Source organism: Punica granatum, chromosome 5 (genome assembly GCF_007655135.1).
Source record: "Punica granatum isolate Tunisia-2019 chromosome 5, ASM765513v2, whole genome shotgun sequence".
NCBI lineage: Eukaryota > Viridiplantae > Streptophyta > Magnoliopsida > Myrtales > Lythraceae > Punica > Punica granatum.
This window is the reverse complement of record NC_045131.1, coordinates 8,130,793-8,151,556: the sequence shown is the minus strand read 5'-3', so window position 1 is coordinate 8,151,556 and position 20,764 is coordinate 8,130,793. Positions and strand designations below refer to the sequence as shown.

General features: G+C 36.4%; 1 protein-coding gene across 1 annotated transcript; it reads left to right on the top strand.

The window, feature by feature from the left end:
* Nucleotides 1–5,952: 5,952 nt before the first annotated feature.
* Nucleotides 5,953–9,742, top strand: LOC116208821 (auxin transporter-like protein 4). The gene is made up of 9 exons (XM_031542383.1): nt 5,953–6,304; nt 6,406–6,633; nt 7,072–7,257; nt 7,356–7,468; nt 7,570–7,753; nt 7,954–8,051; nt 8,574–8,781; nt 8,902–9,159; nt 9,262–9,742. Exons 2-9 carry the CDS (start codon nt 6,436–6,438, stop codon nt 9,481–9,483), a joined length of 1,467 nt encoding a protein of 488 aa, XP_031398243.1. The 5' UTR covers nt 5,953–6,304; nt 6,406–6,435; the 3' UTR covers nt 9,484–9,742.
* The last annotated feature ends 11,022 nt before the right edge of the window (nt 9,743–20,764 follow it).

The following is a 20,764-nucleotide window of genomic DNA, read 5'->3' as shown; positions in this document are numbered from 1 at the left end:
CGTCCAGGTAATCAAAGGCATTGATGGGCCCTTTGTTATCGTAATTTAAATTTCTTTTTCGAAATATTCCAACTTATAAAAATCTAAAAAGATTTGGTTTGAAAATGGGTTTTTTTTTTATGTCCCATTTTTCTACTCTTGTTAATGACAACACCGCTTATATTGTAATAAGTGGACAAAACGGCATATTATTTTAATGTTTCTTTTTCTTTTTCTTTTTTTTATGAAAAATATTTATAAACGTAGTGAAGAGATCTATTTAGTACTCTCTTTTTTTTTTCCTTGTTATAAAGGAGGTCCAAAATTTAATACAACGAAAAAGAAATTCTAAATAAATAATAAAGAGGTATGAGTAGTTCTACTAAATATCGAATCTATGACATTTAGATCAAACATGCGATGACGTGCGCCAGTACGCTACACTCTCTTTTGATTGTATTTAATACTTTTTAAATTAAAATAGTTTCAAACTGCACGCTATAAAATATGCTCTAAACATATTGTTAAGCTATAAAATGATTATATATGACATCCTAAGAAACATACCACAAAAATCAACGATGTACTGCATTATAATTGAAGTGATTTGAGAGGCATGTCGGCCTTCTATCAGAGTCTCTCAAAAATTTGACAAAAAAATAGTAGTAACACTTAGATAGATAAATGAGAAAATTGTTGCTATTACAACCTAGATCATTCATACCGTCTAATATAAATAGTATAAGATGGAAATAGTGGCTTGTGATACATATTGTATTCATCATGCAAAATTCTCGTCTATATATATATATATCTTGACAAATCCATTAGCAAGATTGATCAGTTTTCTTCATGTGCTATATAATTAAGAGGCATGTTTTAACGCACATGCCAAGCGGCAATAGTGATTTTATTCCATGGTCTTATTAAACTTGTATTAGTTTATTCAATATAAGATTTGCATTTCCATTATATAATAAAATTCGTAAGATTTGGATGCGTTCCAGCCATTAACGTTCCTCAAGGAAAAATAAAATGTTATTGAGACGGGGGGAAAATATGAAAGAATCTTCTGTCCAAAAAAAGAAAAAAGAAAAACCATTTCTTGCTTCTTTTTTTTTGCGGTGAAAAAAGAGTCTTGCTTTTTCAAGGCGTAAGATGTAGTCAACTATGCACTTCTAAAAGATTCTGATAATAAAAACTCTAGCTAATTAAATCAGTATGTCTTCATTTTTCTTTAATAACCACCTTAAAAATTCAATAATCATAAATAAATCTATTTAGTCCGATGAATCTCTATATTTATCTTGAATAAATACCTTTTCAGATGCCATTTCGCTCACAATCTTGATGAGAAGTTTGATAACTAAGAGACATGATAATTATAATAAAATTGAAGCTTGGCAAAAAAGAAGAAGAAAAAGAACCTAAAAATAAAACCAGTGTGTTGTTTTGAGAATCGACATGTTAGATAGACCTTTTATAGTGAACTTAAGTCACTGTGACTAAAAATTTTTCTTTTTCAATCAATATATATTTCAAATCGTAGTGACTTAAAATTATAATAGAAAATCCAAACGTGTCAAAATATGTAAGATGGGTGCTTGTCATGTAGTATGACATAATCGGAATCAAGATTTTAACATCTCTAAGATTGGGACGCAATGTTGGTGGGTGTTCAAAATCCTTTCACTTAATCATTACATCTCCCACTAAACCCACCCAATAAAAGCTAAAAAGAGAAATCTTCTTTAATTCAAATTGACCAAATATTTCCAAAAAGCCACTCTTTTCATATATTGGATCACACCCCATCACACGTACACTCACTATAATGGTCAAAATGTTTTGCATAGAAAGTGGAAAAACAAAAAACGGAAAGAAAAAAGATCTTTCTCTGTCTCCCTCTCTCTTAATGATATTTTGTTTTGTCCTTTTTGTTGTTTAATTATTTTTGGAATTGTATGAAGTAAGTGGCAAAAATTGGGAAGTGGGGGGCGTACGTATACTAAGCGGAAAGACCCTCACCGAGCCGACAAATCCCGTTTCGACGGGGCATATCGGAGTTGCTTGTAAGGAATCTCAGCAACATTTGTTCCATTTTACATGGATTCCCCCCTCCGCCGGAAACCACGGTGGCTCCACCACCCACCACCACTATCACCACCACCACATCTCCATCACCTTCCTATCCTCGGCCGGCCACCACCATCACTACATATTGTTGGGAGGCTGTAGGACCTTTGGCAATATCTTCGATCGTCTAATACGCATTTCCAATTCTTGATTAGCTAGGTTACTAATTGAGAACTGGTGAAGCTAGCTACACTGTGATCGTAGATCCAGCGGGTGATTAGAAAATATTTGAGCAATTAAGAAATCTAGGGTCTGAAGAGATTAACGTTGAGATATACGATGGTTGCAACTCAACAATATTAATCAAGCGAGGAAAAAATATTAGGATGGAAAATTCATATACATTGTTCGAAAAGACAAGTTTTTTTACATGGCACCAACCATAGATTTGACACAAGCCGATAAACCATGACAGTCAATCATGAAAATTAATACGCATCTATTCATATCAGAAACTCATTAATTACTAGCAGTAGAATAAAAATTCGCGCGATGCACATACAAATTATTAGAATTTAAAGATATAATTTTATGATAATATTGATCGAATTATAAAAGTACATTTTCTATGTTCAAATTAAATTTTCTTTGTTTTATTAATACTATATATGAACAAGATTCCAATTGAAAAAATAAATTATACATAAGTAAGCATTTTATTTGGATGGTGCAAAATCTAACGTAGAACAATTCTAATAGAAAAATTCACCAAATAATCTATGTTATTATATTTTATAAAGTCAAACCCCTCATTCATTTGGTCTCATTTTCACTTTTCTAAAATGCATGCATTAACTTCATTTTAAATGGACCATTGGGTTTGATGATATAATGATAATTAAGTAATAAATAACTAATGCCGACTCCTTTTTTTTGACGGCCACCATTTCCGAAACCATCATATTTTAATTCATTTTCATTGTTCTCTTTATTTGATGAACGTTATTGTTTTGTTTGTTTTTCTTTTTGATATAGATTTCTTATTGAATAATGACCTTTTTTAGTTAATTTATTATTTGTGCTATTAGTTATATTTTTATTTAAATAATGCAAAGTATTGAAAAATTTTGAAAAATAAGTCCCACACTGCGCGTAGCATAGCACGGTGAACTCTAGTAAAAATAAAAAAATCGTTCATTTTTTATAATAAAGGAAGTTTCTTATTTATAATGGAAAGAGATGTGGAGAATATTTTATTAGATTTTCTCAAAAAAATCCCCAATAATAAATCAATTTTATTCACTTTCACCTCTCTATCCCCTCTCCACCTTCTCTCTTAACAAATATTTAACATGTGGCAAGCTTAGGACAACCCCTTTAACTTAATGTATATTTATGTCCGGTCTATGTCTATGCAAGAGTGGCCTAGTAATGTGCGAGCTGGGTGCAGGATGAGATGCATCGTATGAATCGGTCGGGATATCACATTTACTGAACAGGATATAGATAAGATATATAACCCACTGTTGACCTCACCAGACTTCGCATAACGGGATAAGTCTCTCATAAGCTACAAGTCAAGAAGCTGACAACGTAATCCTTTTGTCATAATCATTTTTTTCGGTGATTAATTATTTAATAGTCGGGTTAATTTCGGTATAACAAACATTGTGGATATTCAGACATTTTCATTTTATTTTTCATGGTCAACAAAAACAATAAATTAATAATTTTGGTGGACCGACGCCCTGTGCCTATTACATATGATGAGCTTTCCCTTCTCCGGGAAGACCAACTCCTGCAATTAATGCACCAATGACACCCAATTTTTGTATCGCATAATTGCCAAGGATATAAATAAGATGAGGAATGGAACTGAGTGATGTGGTACTAAACGTCAATTCGGAATCATAATGTTTCTAGTTCGATCATTATCGGTGAGACTTTTATGATTCTCTATTTAGTTTTTTCTATTCTTGTATTAAATCATAAGCCATCCTCGTAACTCTAAGAGAAAATCATTAATAATAATAATAATAATAATAATAATAATAATAACAATAAGCAAAAAGGGGCTGATTCCTAAGACAAGGTGTCGATTTCAGTCCGTCCCTAAGATTTTTCCTTTATTTCCATCTTCAACCATAAATAATTTATTAATCCCAATTTAACCTCCATACTTACTAATCTTTCATGTCTCCTTTTGAATTAAGAACATCGAGTGAAGCTGGTACAAGAACATTTGCCAATTACCATCATAGAAGATAGTAACACTAACACCCTTTACTATAGCATGGACTATACTACTTGTAAAATTTGGACGGTTATTAATAGGACGAGATGACAATTTAAGTCACACAGTTTTACGTCTCACCCTTTCAGAATTGTTTTTCGATATTTAAGACAAACTTGAAAAATTTAAGGAGCAGATTGAAGATAATGGGGACCGGAAGGAGTGAATGTGGGGTCCAGTTATGGATAATGGGCCGACCCGAGCCGATAAGATGGGCCCGCCCAACTTTCAAGCCAGCATGGATTGGAGGGTGGCACTTTGATGAGTGAGTTTTATTACGCGCATGTTCGGCTTTTGAAGCGTGCGAGTGGCTCATTATTATGGCTCGGCTTGAGCCGACACTTTGAAAAGGTATCTCTACGAGGTGGCGCGCCGTCGGTTTACACTAACATTTCGTTTTATGCTTCAAATTTAACTGACTATTAATAGTTAATTGATGGATGGGTCCCACAGCTCTTCTCCATTTTTCCATGGTTGGTTGAGTTAGGCGGTCCCACGGTCAAGCCCGTCTTTCTCTCAGTCGGAAAAATGTTCATGTGTAGTAAGTATATGACGTGACATTTACACAATAATTTTTGGATTATAATCGCAATGCATATTATGTATCACACGCACTCGAGGAGGCAAGTGGTGTTGAACGGACCAATACAACAAATCAACTATATTGTATTTGATTGTTGTTTAATCACATAAAACGTAATTGATAACGAAAGCCTGGCGAGAGCAATGTCTATACGAGGTATGTTCTATTCATTTTGTATTGTTAATTACCAATGGCAATGTCACCGAGGCGTATTGAAGAAATCAATATGTTATTCTTTGAGTTATTGTCGGGCGAACTTGTAATATCCATATTTATAGGCTGATTTAACACCACTTACGTATTTTGTAATTAGGCGGAGAGCTACCGTAGTACTCATCTATCGACTCCATATAAGCAGTGAATTCAGGTTCTCTTAGTCGAAGATAGGACTCGAAGGTGAAGTTGGTCGGCAATCTTGGGGAGCCTTGGCAGGAAATGGTATAGGTAAAGAAACCAAACCACTTGCACTTGTGATAGTGTCACTCGAAAACGAATGTGGAAAAGCAATTTGGGGGCGGGAGGGAATCAATCAAAGGACTCATGCCACTAAAACTCATTCAGGTCCTCCTTTCTCTTTCAAACCGAGAAGGTATCGGATCGGAGCCTCGCGGCGTAATTTTTCTAGCAGATCTAACCTCAACTGTCAATCATACTGTTGACATGTATCCGACATGGTACGAATTACATCTTGCGCTATTAAGACTCTTACGGGATGTGACACGAACGCAGGAACAGTCGGGCTCCCCCGAAAATGAGAAGACAGAACAATTGATCTGTAGCGCGCACACAATCATGGAGGAGACCCCATTAATAATGCTCCACCCCGAAGTTCTATCTTCTCTCAGGAAAAACATTCACTTTCTTTTCTCTCCTTCCTTGATATATTCTTTCAGCCATTGAAGCATCTTTTCGTGCGGTAGGAGGTTTATAAAAGCAAAGTCTCACAGGTTTGGGATCAGTCCTTGCCGATTAGGCCTACGTCCCATTCATTCACATCCCCCCCCCCCCCCCCCCCCCCCCCCCCGCCTCTCTCTCTCTATCACTCACCAAGAAAGAATCGCAGCAGGGGATTGGCTTTCGAAACACACATAGCATAGAGCAGAGGAAGAGGGAAACTGGGGAATTTGGGTCCTCGTCTCTTTCAGACTCTTCTTTCTCCCACATACGCACACCCACACACGCTTTAATCCACTCCCATCATCACACACACAGTCGCCATCCTCCCTCTCTCTCTCTCTCTCTCTGCAATAAATAAAGGGATCCATCCATGGACAGAGTGGAAGAATAATTTCATTTCCAACTCCCAGCTCACTCAACAGCTCAAAGGGTCTTTATCTTTCTCTTCCCGGTTGAAGCCGGACACCTCCACTGAGGTGATACAGATTGTTTCTCTGTTTTGCTCTCTGTTGTGTTTGGATCTGTTTTTTTGTCTGATAGTGTTGTTCTTTTCCCCCCTGAAATGCGTGGAGTTCAGATTTGATCTGTTGGGAAGTGGGCAAGGAAAATGGTGCCGGAGAAGCAAGCAGAGGAGGCAATAGTGGCGTCGTCCACAAACTATGGGGAGGCAGAGCATGACGGAGGAGGGAAGCGAGAAGTAGGAGCACAGGAGGAAGAAGACGACCACTCCATATTCAGCGTCAAGAGCATCCTCTGGCATGGCGGCTCCGCCTGGGACGCCTGGTTCAGCTGCGCCTCCAATCAAGTAATCATCATTTCTTCTCCTTTTTCTTTGCTTTTTTTCCATCTTTTGTTTTTTCTTTCTAAATCAAGCGAAATGAAATTTACGCCAAATAAATCGAAGACACCCCGTAATCTCATCGAAAATTTCACATAAGAATCGGGAAAATGTTAGAATTAGAAGTTTGTTTGCTATCTGTACTGGTGGTACGACTTCCGGTATGGGAGTGTGGTTACATGGTCTCGGTCGATTGATGGCATGACCGACAAAATCAAGTACAACTTGGAACTTCCTGAATGTCGTATCTTATTGGCCTGTGTTTCCATACCGCATGAACTTATAAGCGCATAAACTGCCAGATAGAGTCTGCATCCTGAATAGGATAATCAAGGGGTTTATCGGTGGGCGGCGAACATAACCCAATGAGAGAGCTAAGGAATAGATGCGATAATAATGTTGCAGGTGGCGCAAGTGCTGTTGACACTACCGTACTCCTTCTCCCAACTGGGGATGCTGTCCGGCATCGTGTTCCAGATATTTTACGGACTCGTAGGGAGCTGGACGGCCTACCTCATCAGTGTCCTCTATATTGAGTACCGAGCCCGCAAGGAGAAGGAGAACGTCAGCTTCAAGAACCACGTCATTCAGGTCGGTCCGTGGAGGAACACGCGTCCATGAAATTTACTTAGCTTCACTATAGTGAATTACAGATCCTGATCCCACTACCCGGTTAATTGATTCCACAGTGGTTCGAAGTGCTGGACGGATTGTTGGGCCCTTACTGGAAGGCCATGGGGCTCGCCTTCAACTGCACGTTCCTGCTCTTTGGGTCAGTCATTCAGCTCATTGCTTGCGCAAGGTGAGTGCTCATCATTTTTCTCGCAAACCCGAAAAGGAAACCTCCGAATCACAACAAATCTGAATAATGAGTTCATGAACTTCTGTATTTCCTCGGCGCAGTAACATATACTACATAAACGACCGGCTGGACAAGAGGACGTGGACGTATATATTCGGGGCGTGCTGTGCGACCACAGTCTTCATACCCTCCTTCCACAACTACAGAATCTGGTCTTTCCTCGGGCTCGGGATGACCACTTACACAGCGTGGTACATGACCATCGCTGCTGTGGTCCACGGCCAGGTATTTACTTCCACTCACGACTATGCCAACGTAACTTCTTACCTCGATCCTTCGAAAAATATCAACCGAAAGAAAACGAAAGGTTCTATAAAAATCCGAACTATCTCTCCGTTTCTTTTTTTTTTTTTAAAAAAATATATATTTGCTTTCAATTATAAATAATAATAATTGAAGGAGGGCTGAATATATTAATATTATAGGTGGGAGGGGTGACCCACAGTGGGCCAAAGAAGCTGGTGCTGTACTTCACCGGAGCCACCAACATTCTTTACACTTTCGGAGGCCACGCCGTCACTGTGTGAGCCTGCTTTTCCATTAATTTTAATCCTCCTCTCGTCTTTTTTTATTTTTATTTTTATTTTATTTTTTGTAATTATTATTATTTAATAGATTGGCTGCATAATCACCATTTAAGAAGATTAATCATCTTGTCTTAGAAGTACTAATATATACTAATCTCTTTTGCTGCCATGCATACTTCCCTTTGCGTGTCCGTTTGGCTGTTTCCCTGAGCTTCCTAGCAGCTTTTGCCGGCGACTGACCGGCAGGACAAAATCATGGGCTGACAGTATCTGTTCTGTGTGTATTAACCAGAGAACAGCAGCAACAGTCTCTGTGTTTTTAACTGTCACAGAGCTGCCTAAGATATATATATATATATATATATGTACACAGATATATATATATTTTACCAAAAGCTAAAATTATTCAGCCGGACGGTCCATTTGTACTTTCGGGACAACGTGCATTACATTAATTGCTTCTGATACTTTCTTCCAATGCTCGATTGGCTTAATTAGTATGATTACGTGTGGTTCAGGGAAATCATGCACGCGATGTGGAAGCCGCAGAAGTTCAAGTACATATACCTTCTGGCGACGCTGTATGTCTTCACCTTGACGATTCCATCGGCAACCGCAGTCTACTGGGCTTTCGGCGATCTACTCCTTAATCGCTCCAATGCCTTGTCGTTGCTCCCCAAGTCTGGATTTCGTGATGCCGCGGTTATCTTGATGCTCATTCATCAGGTATATGGACGGTCAAACTCAGCTCGCATCAAACAATTTCAATCATCCGGATAGCTGGGAAATTGTAAATTTCTTCTCTACATCTTTGAGAATATCATGGCTGTGTATTGAATGATACAGTTCATCACATTCGGGTTCGCTTGCACGCCGTTGTACTTCGTGTGGGAGAAGGTGATAGGGATGCACGACACCAAGAGCATATGCCTAAGGGCACTGGCAAGGCTGCCGGTAGTGGTGCCGATATGGTTCCTGGCCATCATCTTTCCTTTCTTCGGGCCCATCAACTCCGCCGTCGGGGCTCTCCTGGTCAGCTTCACCGTCTACATCATCCCTGCCTTGGCTCACATGCTCACCTATCGAACCGCCTCGGCTCGCCAGGTAAGTTAATTAGTGATAAATTATCCCCGACAGACATTTCACAAAAGTCTCTTGGGTCGCCAGGTACATTAATTGATTCCCTTAATTGTGTATAAATTGCAGAATGCTGCGGAGAAGCCGCCTGTTTTTTTACCGAGCTGGACTGCCATGTACGTGGTCAATGCCTTCGTGGTGGGGTGGGTCCTAGTAGTGGGGTTCGGGTTCGGAGGATGGGCAAGCATGACCAACTTTGTCAGGCAGGTAGATACCTTCGGACTCTTCGCCAGGTGCTATCAATGCAAGTCCCCGACAGCGCCATCTCCGCCAGCGGCTCACCATCGATGATCTCACAAATTTGACAGCACCCGAGCCCGGAGCCTCTCTCTTTCTCACACACCCATGATATGTAATCTAAAGGATTGGGAGGCAGCAAATGCTTCCCTTGCAATTTACATGCAATGTTTGCTGGAGACTTTTTCCTTAATTTTCATTTCATTTTATTTTTGGGAAAGAAATTTGTTGATAGTATAGACTATAGTGTGCTGAATGATTAAGATTCCTTTACTATATATCTTAAAGCCAATATATAGTTCAGTTTGGATCATTATGAATATTATATATATAGTTAATTATTATTTTTCCCATTTATTTCTGTGAAACATGAAGTATTTTCAGTTTATTAACCAATATTAAGTCTGGTCGGTCCGGTATTAGCTTGGTTCTGATCGCGAGATAATGATGAAATTATTGCAGTCCTTTTCAATTGGGATATATTTTGAGATCTTATTGCTCTCAGGTTATAGTGTCATTATTCCTAGCATGTCCCCAAAGTGTATGTCCCATGAATTATTGGTTTCCACGAGGCAGTATGCCAGTGGTTGGATGTGGACATGTCTTGCTATTACTTTGACCTCAGATTCTCTTGAGACCGGTCACATGCTAACACAAGCATTTTTCTGTCCTTTGCCAATAAGCCTAAATAACTTAAATCATTGAAATTCGTTTTGACAATAATAATAGATCCGTTCTCTATCTGCATCTGATGTAATCTGAACCCCTTCATAATGCAAATGGAACTACCAGTTTCAGCCCAAAAAAAAGAAAGACGGAAATGCTTCACCTGTAGAAAGTGATGTCCTCGATTGCGAATATGTCCCCAACCCCGCTTTAAATGACATATTTAGGTGACAAATTGGTGTTTCGCCATCTACTTTTGGTGGTGATATAATAACATAGTTTTCTCGGGTGGAAAAAATGGGCTTGGGGCTCTGTATGAGTAATCCTTGTGAAAATTCAGGCCCACTACTGGCTCGGCCCATAGTCCGGCCCAGAAATTGGCCTCAATAACCTCAACTCAATGATTTGATATCTATATTTATCTCGTATGTGTAAGACAATTAAAAAGATTTTTGTAGATTAATTTTAGATCTCAATTGAGGGCGCCTGTGCTTGGACGACTCAACCCAAGTAGCATAATATGTTATCAGTACAAGAATTTTGATATATTCCTGACAAATTTCTTACCACAAATATAGTTTTGTCACAAAAATTTTACATATAGCGATTAAAAAATGATTTTATCATCACAACTACGATCTTGTGACAAACACTATTTTGTCACAAGTAATCTATCTATTATGATAAAATGTAATTTTTGTCAAATTTTTTTGGCACGAATACTTTAGTTGAATAGTCTAGAAAGAACGTATGTGGAATGCTCCATCAAATTTAATTGAATACATAGTTACGAGCTTTTAACTGCCGCTGTACTTAGTATATGGCCCGCGGGCCTACTCTGAGCTCGTGCATTTATTAAACATTAACCAACTCAATATAACATATTTTAAAATAATTATTTATAGAATTATAATATGTGGAAACATATTTACAAATATGTATATAAATATATGTGATACACATCACATTATTATGGTATTATACACACTATTATAGTATCATTATTAAATGATGATATACATATTTACTACTATTATCGTATTAACACACTATTAAAGTATTTCATTTAATATAGAATTATAGTATGTGGACACATAATTACAAATATGTATACATATTTTGTTACTATTAGAATAAATTTTTGTCAACGACTTTGTTTCTTAACTATTGCTATGAATGAAATTCCTATGTTAAGCAATGACATAGTGCATAGTCCGTTGTTTTTGGCCATTAAAAAGGGAAAATTGAGAATTATACAATTTTTTGGGTCGTAATTCGAGGATGTCATATAATCAACACTCGACTGTTTGTTTCAGTGGTAACTTGGATGCTTATTGCTAAAATGGCAATCTCCCTTGCAGGAAACTAACGTCATCATATTATTCCATCGATGGCCGATACTTCCTTTTTTTACTAAACTGGTAATCTCCATTGGATAGCCCAAACAGAAAAAGGTAAATTTAAGCTTCTGAGTGGATCAGGTTGAATGTTTTGAATGAATGTACTGTAGCGATGAAGAGGCTGCCGTGTGAGAGCGAGAGAGGGACCGATCACCTGTGGAAAAACTAAAGAGGGACGCACAGTGCGTGGAGAGAGATGAGGCAACCCATTTCGGTTTATGACTCATCCATTTTTCATAGTACTTATATATATACATACATATACATACATACATATATATATATATATAAAGAAGAAAAGTTACAATCAGTATATTGATTTCATGTAAAAAAATCACGTGCATGGGACGTGCAAATTAAATAATATTTGATACGCTACTTTAAATAATTTTTAAACAAATATTAGTCATAATTATGGTTAAGAGAAATGAGATAAATTTGTCAATTGACTAAATAATAATAGTAGTAGTAGTAGTAATAGTATCTATAGTAGATTGTGTTATGTGCGACTCTTATTGCTTTCTTGTCACATGTTTTAATGTAAGTGGAGAGATAATAGAATTATAAATTCTTAAAATTCTGAGGAAAAGTTAGACACTTAAAATATGAATATTGCGTAATGTTTTTACTTTTCTTACGGAACTTTTCATTTTAAAGTTTTACCCCATTTGTATTAATATTTTGTTTTCAAATTTCAATAAATGAAAAGGAAAAAAAAATATGAACCGGCCATAAGCAAAGCAAGGCCGCCACTGAAATCGTCGCCATTATGCATTGAATCCAGAGATTACGAATCTAGACCTGATGAATCTCATACTATAAGTAGTAGCATTTGATGAGTACACGTAATTAATTAAATATCATGCTTCCTGTTTTCAGTTAGCCTGCACCTCCCCCCAAATCTCTCACCACCTACGCACTTCGCTCGCACAAACCGCTGCTACGCTTCAGTTTTCTCTGACCGTTGTTCCCTTCAACTGGTATATTTCTCTCTCCTCTCCTCTCCTCTTCTCTCCTCTCTCAAAGCACAGATCTTCCACAATCCTCCTTTCTTATAAGAAAACATTTTCATGGGCCTGACCTCAGCTCTGCTTCTTGAAAGTTTGCCTTCTGCTCTTCGTTTATTATCACGATTTCTATTTTTTTTCTTTCCCCCCCCTCCATAATCACATAAATTATATATTATTGTCATAAAATTGATTGCTTTGGTTTGCGGATGATGTAGAAAGGCCGCGTCTTTTCCATCTTTTGATACATCTATACATTTAATGAACACGAGCAACCTTTAACTGCAAAAGCTAAATTCGTTTATGATGGCGATAAACTAATTTTGTTCTCGAGGCATAATTTTGATCCAAGAGATTCGGCTTTTATTCTGGTGATAGCTATAGATTAAACTGTTGACCTGATATGATATGATGGCCTTTGTTGCGTAATGTAATGTAATGTAATGTAATCGAATTTTATTGTCATGGACCTGACCTATGCTCCTCTCCTTGCCAGTTTTTTATTTTTCCTTCTTTCCTTCTTTTATTACCACGAATTCTGTTTTTGTTTTCCACCACAATCACATCACAGCTTATACATTGTCATAAAACTGCTTTGGTTTGCTGAATATGTAGAAAGCCTGCGTTTTTGTGACATCCCAAATTTCTAGTGGGTTAAAATATTTTATGGTCCTTTTAGAACATTACGGTATAATACACTTCCATTTTCTATTTTTGCATTTAAGTGAGTTTTGTTCCTTGATTATTGTATAATATCTGTAATTTTATTAAGATAAGTTTTAGCTTTGCTTTCCATGTGTCAAGCCTCTGCTAAGCTTACTCACTTTTGCTTTTATTCCACCGCCTTACCCACTGCTTTAAATTGCAATTCTCTATCTCGGCCATTTTTCATTCCATTTGCAAAATTTCAACATACTAAGAGAGCAACAGAGAGATTGAATGGCCGAGAGAGAAAATGGAGAAAAATTATGGAAAAATAGGAAATTATTGGTTTTAGAGATTTTGATGTTCGGGGGGCTTCACGGTGAGTAACCTATTCTTAAATTAGTACTTTTATTATCCTTATGTCGATATTTTTATAACTGCATTGTCATAGTCATGTCAGTGTCACAGATTATACATGTATTTTTCTACGATCGATCACGATATTTGAAAATGAGATAGTGAGGTTTGAGTTGTGCAACTGAGATTGATGGAAGTTAGTGAGTCATGTGGCGCCCTGAGCTAGTTGTAAGCCGAGCAGTAGGAAAGGGCTGCCTAGAGCAGAGAGGCTGCTAGTGTGGAACCGCCACTACGGTCGGGAGCTGGGAAGGGGCACATGGACGATCGAAGTTCTAGAGGTCTCGATGATATTTTTATGATATTATTAAATCCGTGCTATGATCCGCCTAGTTTAGGTTATGGTTATTCACTGGGGGTCAAGCTCACCCCCAAATATATTCTCAGTGTTCTACATGTTAAAAATGACGGCGGATCGTGGCCTTTTATCGGGATTTTTAATGGTCTGATCGAACTTTTAATTCTCTGAATATTCCTAATTTGTATGAAAATTCATTTGTATTTATCTATTTCATCGTGCAATTTTTTTTCGGATTTTACAGTTTTTTCCATGTAATTTTCATTGTTATTGTCATGGACCTGACCCAGCTCTGCTCCTTGCAAGTTTGCCCTTTTCTTTTCTTCTCCTCTTCTTTTATTAACATTTTTTTTCACCATAATCAGAGATTATTGTCATAAAACTGACTGCAATGATGTAGAAAGGCCACGTTTTTCCTTGTGTTATATTATAAAAGAAAATATACACATAATATAATTGAAAAAAAGTATAACAGATATAGTAATCATTTAAAATAATAAGAGCATACTGAGCATAGGAGAAGCATATCAAAGTAAGGTCCGGAAAGAAACAACACAATAGAATTAAAATAATTTGTAATGTCATCATCATTATATAACAAGATTTAAATGTTCGTCTATTTCTTTATTATCGTTATTTTGGTTATGAAATGATCAAGCTTTTCGGCTTCGTAATGTGGGGGAATAAAATTTCTACCTTTACGACATGAATGAATAGCTTACGGTATGGTCTGACCCTGATAATTGTTGGATTGTCATGAGCTCTTCGACCAAATTAATGTCAATCTAATATAATGGTTCTATCTATTAAAGGGGGTCTTACAGATAAATGTGGGATTGGATGACTGACAATAGTGGGATTTGTTGAGTACACGTAATTAATCCAATACTACCTTGAACTGCAACATTATAAGCAGAGAATTAAATCACTTTATTTTTATTAATTACGGATTGAATTGAATGGGAGATCATGACTACTCGCCCCTCTGGTCCCCTTTTTTTGCTGTTTCACTACAAGAAATTTTATATGTTGTGACAAATTTCATTGCTACAAAAGAAATTTAATCACAAGAAAAGTATATTGTGATAAGAGTGTTAAATTACATAAAATAAAAACTGATAATGCACATACTTAATATATATGTGGATACATATATATTTATATGTATACACATATTTTCAATATTGTGTGAGTATCGAAAACTAAGCATTCTCATAATAACTAATATATATATACATATATACTTAATCTGTATATTGTGAAAAGAATGTTAAATTACGCTAAATAAAGTCTCATAATGCACATACTTAATATGTATATATATATATATTTATATTTATATACATATCTTTAATATTGTGTAATTCTAAGTGTATGGCTATGATTGGTAGGAAAAACTTTCAACTTATCATATATATGTCACTTTCTTTCACATACACAGATATATATCTTAATTTTTACTGACCTTTTTATGTTTTTACTCTTCCTTCAGCTCTGTCTGGAAGAACTAAAAAAAGAAAAATCAGTCTCATATATTGACAATATATATGTCAAGGTTGCCCTTCTTTACATAAGCCCGTTGTTTCATATATACAAAAAATAAACTTAAGAATTATAATTTACTCTTCCATGGGTTAAAGTCCTAGCTATAGATCCATTCTTTCCTATGGGAACTTAAGATTTTAATTACCCTTCCTTGGAGTAAATTCTATCCCTTATGGAACTCCTTGGTCCACTTTGGAGCTCATTCGAATAAAAATTCGAAACCAAGGAATTTCTGCAACTGCAAGGAACTTAAGATTTTACCCATCTCACCAACTTTTATATATATATATATATATATATAAAGATGACACTATTTCGATGAAAGACTATAGTTAAGTAATTAAAAAGAAAACTTATCCTCACAGGAGATATGCTTCCATAAAAAGATGTCACAAACTCTTAAATGTATTTGGTAAATAAAGATGACACAATTTCGATGAAAGACTCTATATTTAAGTAATTAAAAAGAAAACTTACTTTCCTCACAGGAAATATGCTTCCATAAAAAGATGTCACAAACTCTTAAATGTATTTGGTAAATAAAGCCCAAAAAAAGAGGGAAAATAAAAAAGACTCTATTAGAAATTTGACTGGTCTTTAATTATACTCATGTGAGCCACATACGTAAACTCAAGTACTTTGAAAATTTTCCATTAAAAGAGCCAATCTCGTCATGTGAAAAATTGAGAGAAGCAAATCATTGTGGTGCATTTGAGCTATAAGCATGTATGTTGAGAATGTTAACCCCACATGAAAAAATAAAAGAATAATCATGGATTTATATGAGGATTGAGTATCACTATTTATCAGCTTGAGCTTTTAAAAGGAAATGGGCCCAAACTCGTATAAGCTCAAAAGAAATTCAATAACGTAAACACACAGCTCGAGATATTTAGTTGAATCTTAATGCAAATGGAGGTTTATTGTTTGTGAGCAACAATAATAAGCAAGAAATTTTGGAAAATTTTTCTTTTTCAAGCAAAAGAAGCAATTAAAGAAGAAATGCCCTATATATAAAATTTATGAATCCAATAAGTATGATGCATTTTGACATGGTTTACATCATTCCACTAGTTTCAAACTCTATTACTTAAATACATAGGGGTTGAGCAAACTTTTGTTATACCGATATCAGTTATTTAGCACCAATCAATGAATTCGTCAATTTGAATTAACTGATGAGATTTTCTTTTAATTTGTCCAGAGTACATATGGCTGCAGTGAGGTTGGGACATATGAGAACCGTGGAGAGAAGCAGTAAGCGTAAATATTTTTATCAATATTTAATAAATCTCAATAGACCTACATTTTGAAAAATATAAAATCATTCAGAAAATTCTTGAAAAATTACAGAAAATAGAAAACCTAATTACAAGTTCATCCCCGTAACAATTGCTATAATTGGATGTCGGACCTAGCCAACGAAGTAGCTGGACCACTGAGCTTCATTATCATCAACACAGCCTCGTCAAAGTAATATTCAGTATTCTTCAAGCTGATGTGAGGTGGGTTTGGCAATCATTTTACTGATTTAAAACCCTCAAGTTCATGTCATGTCGATTTCGTGCATTTTCGGTCCCAACAGGCAAGCATATACTCATCCACCACCCAAGCAAGATCAAAATAGACCTAGACGTGATTCTAAGGGCTTAAGAAGGTACCTCTTTTAAGCTAATGTCGAAGGGAATCGCGTGAGACGACGAGAGAGGCACAAAGGGGGAATTCGGGGTCTCCTTCTTCACCACTGGTTTGAAATAATCAGACTTTGAAATAATAAATTAATTTCAATATTAACTTGAACAAAAAGATACATGCAAAGCGCTTGGCTTCTCTACATATGCCCCTACAGAGCAGAATGAAAGAATCTATCTGGTTGTAACACAAACATAATAACAGATAAGATTTCTTGCCATGAAAATAACAGATAACTTGTTACGGGTTTTGTCAGAATAAGCTCGTCCTAATAAGTATATCGTGACAAGATAACATTTAGTTACAATATCTCATAACTTATGGTGATAAATTTATTTTCACGTTGAAAACGTTATACAATGTGTGTCACAATATATGAAAATATGTATATACATATATGTTAGTTATTATGAAAATACTTGGTTTGTGGTGCTCACACAATATTGAAGATATGTGTATACGTATAAATATATATGTATATACATACATATTAAATATGTGCATTATGAGACTTTATTTAGTGTAATTTAACATTTTTATCACAATATACTTTTCTTGTGATAAAATTTCTTTCATAGAATTTGTTTCAAGATACAAAATTTATTGCGTGGCTCTTTGCTCTCCCTATCAGCTGTCAGAATTTGACATAAAAAGAGTCACTCCCAAAGCGAATGCAGGAGTGGTGAAGGCAGGAGGTTGAATGTGAGGTTGGAATTAGACAAAAAGAAGGGATTCCCCGCAACAAGCACCATTTAGATTGATTTAGTGAAGTATGCCATGAGTGGCACAAAGCAAAGGAGGAAGCGTAGGAGAGCTTTTGAAGCGAGTTCCTTAGTTGACGAAAAGGTTATACTCCACTCCTCTTTTGAGGAGCGCTTATTGATGCAAAGAACTCCACCACCTTATTTCATGAATGTTAATCAGAAAGGCTGACACAGAGTACATGCGAGTAACTCCATATGTACGGTATACTTCTGCGACCTGAAAATAAAATTTTAGAATAGGTTAATAAAAAAATGTGAAAAAAAAGAAAAGAAAAAATAGTGTTATAAGAATCAGACCTGTTCTTTTGATGAATCGTCCGGTTCTTTTGAAAAAGCGGCCTATTTTAAGCTAAGTTCCAAAGAACTGACCAGTTCTTTCGAAAAACCGGCCAATTTTAAGCCAAATTCCAGAGAAGAGGCCGATTCTTACGAAGAATTGGCCGATTTAAGCTAAAAAAGAATTGGCCAGTTCTTTCAAAGAACCAGTCGATTTTAAGCCAAATTTTAAGAACTGGGCCGGTTCTTTCGAAGAATTGGACGATTTAAGCAAATTCCAAAGAATCTGACCATTTCTTTTGAAGAACTGGCCGACTTTAAGCCATTTTTCAAATGATCGGCCGGTTCTGCAGAATAACCGATCATTTTAAGCCAAATTCTAATGAATCGGCCTATTGAATGAGTTCAACGGCTCAACTGCAATTTTGGTCCTTATATAGACCAGATCGGACCGGACATAGTGCCGATCCAAATTAGATCGGCCAGTCCGATCTGGTTGTTCTAGCAATAGAAAACTTAACTGATAAGCATATGAGAGTCCACTTACTTGGAGGGGATGAGAGGCGTGTACATCATCTCGGGCTCAACTACTACCCCGAAGGCTAGGGTCCCTCCACCCGTAGCGCTCAAGCAGTGGGAGAATGCCGAAGGGGGCATTCCCTATTTCGATAATAGAGAGATAATAGAATTGGGTGTCGGCCCCATCGCCATAATTCCGTCCGATGAAAATAAGCCATACTGGCGATCATTGCCCCTATTATAACAAAATATCATTAATAAACAACTAGTAGTAATAGTAATAATGATGACGACGATGATGATGATTCTTACAACAAAAGTTAAGTGGAAAAAAAAGGAATAATAATAATTCTTAAAAAGTAAAAATGGAATAATTACCCAAAAAGGACGGGGCGGAACGGTCTCGGAACCGAGACCTCTGTCCCGAGATCATTTCAATTAATAACATGTCTCGGACGATATAGCTTGCGACCCCAGTCATATTGTCGTATTGGAATGCAAGCTGCATCTGTGATGGTCGCCGCACGCATAGTCAGAACCGCATACGCGGTCTGAACACTTGATAGGCTACGCCGTCGAGGAGCTCACGGGGGTGAATGAGCTCCGGTTCACTTGTTCAAAGCAAAGAACATAATATTAATTATGGATCGTAGAAATGAAGAAATTATCTAAAATAATAATTTATAATGAATTTATTATTTTAGATAATTTCTTCATTTCTACTATCCATAATTAATATATTTATTTGTATATACATATCTTCAATATTGTGTGAACGTTGAAAATCAAGTATTCCCATAATAACTAATATATATGTACATGCATACTTAATCTGTATATTGTGAAAAGAATGTTAAATTACTCTAAACAATGTCTCATAATACACATACTTAATATGTATGTATATACATATATATTGATACGTATACATATATCTTCAATATTGTGTGAGTACCATAAACCAAGTATTCTCATAATAATTAACATATATGTATATACATTTTTTCAAATATTGTGACACACATTGTATAATATTTTTATCGTGAAAATAAGTTTATCACCTTAAGTTATAAGATATTGTAACTAAACGTTATCTTGTCACGATATACTTATTAGGAAGAGCTTATTCTGACAAAATGTCTGTGTTTTATGAGGTAAATTATATTACAGACATTGAGGTAAATTTTAGAATTGTTTTGAAAACCACGAGTGACATATGATAGACTTCACTTTTTGCTAGCGGCTCAGCCCAAACAATTAGTGGTCGGTCACGCCCGAAAATTCATGGCTGAAAATGGGCTGGTGCAACAGAACCTCGTGGTCGATATTATGATTTTCAAGCGTAGATTGCAGCTTTTTGCATTGGCAAAGGGTTGATAACTAAAAGACAAGTTATCTTTGCCGTACATCATATACCCTTTATGTTCCATTAATATGAAATTCCAAGGTAAGAACATGGGAAGAAAAGGTAAATCCTGGTGGAAGTTCCTCTAGTGAGGCTGTCAAGGCTGCCAAAGGATCTTTTGAGTTGGAGGCAAGAGCTCTTTCTGGTCCGACTTCTGTGGCATTTGTCCTTTCCCCAGTTTTCAGTGAAGTTCCTAAATAAATAGGAATATTTGGCATTAGCTTTTACTTTTTCGTGTTCCCTGGCCAAAATGGGGCAATCACACAAGGAAATCAAGTCTAACTCCACCCGGGCGGTACTTCCACGAAAGAATCATAAAGCAAAAAAGGAACTAGCGCCAATTGCCACTGCTCTCAGTTAGTGCGTAATGCCTGCTTTTTATTGACAGTAGCTGATCTGTGCTTTCTAATTCAAGTAGCAAATACTGTCAGTGAGGGATGGAATATCGTATTATAGAGGTCTCTCTTATTACACCCATAAGCCAGCTAAGAAGTAAAGACCGGACCTGGAATCGCCTGATAAAGGAGCCTAAATTGGAATAACATTTAGTAAGGTCGTGGTAGGCGACTCATAAAGCCTATTCCATATATTCTACGATGCTAAAAATATAGAAATTGGTGCTTTTTTTACGTTGTTTACCTTAGTTACCTTAGTGGCCGGTCACGCCCGAAAATTCATGTCTGAAAATGGGCTGGTGTGACGGA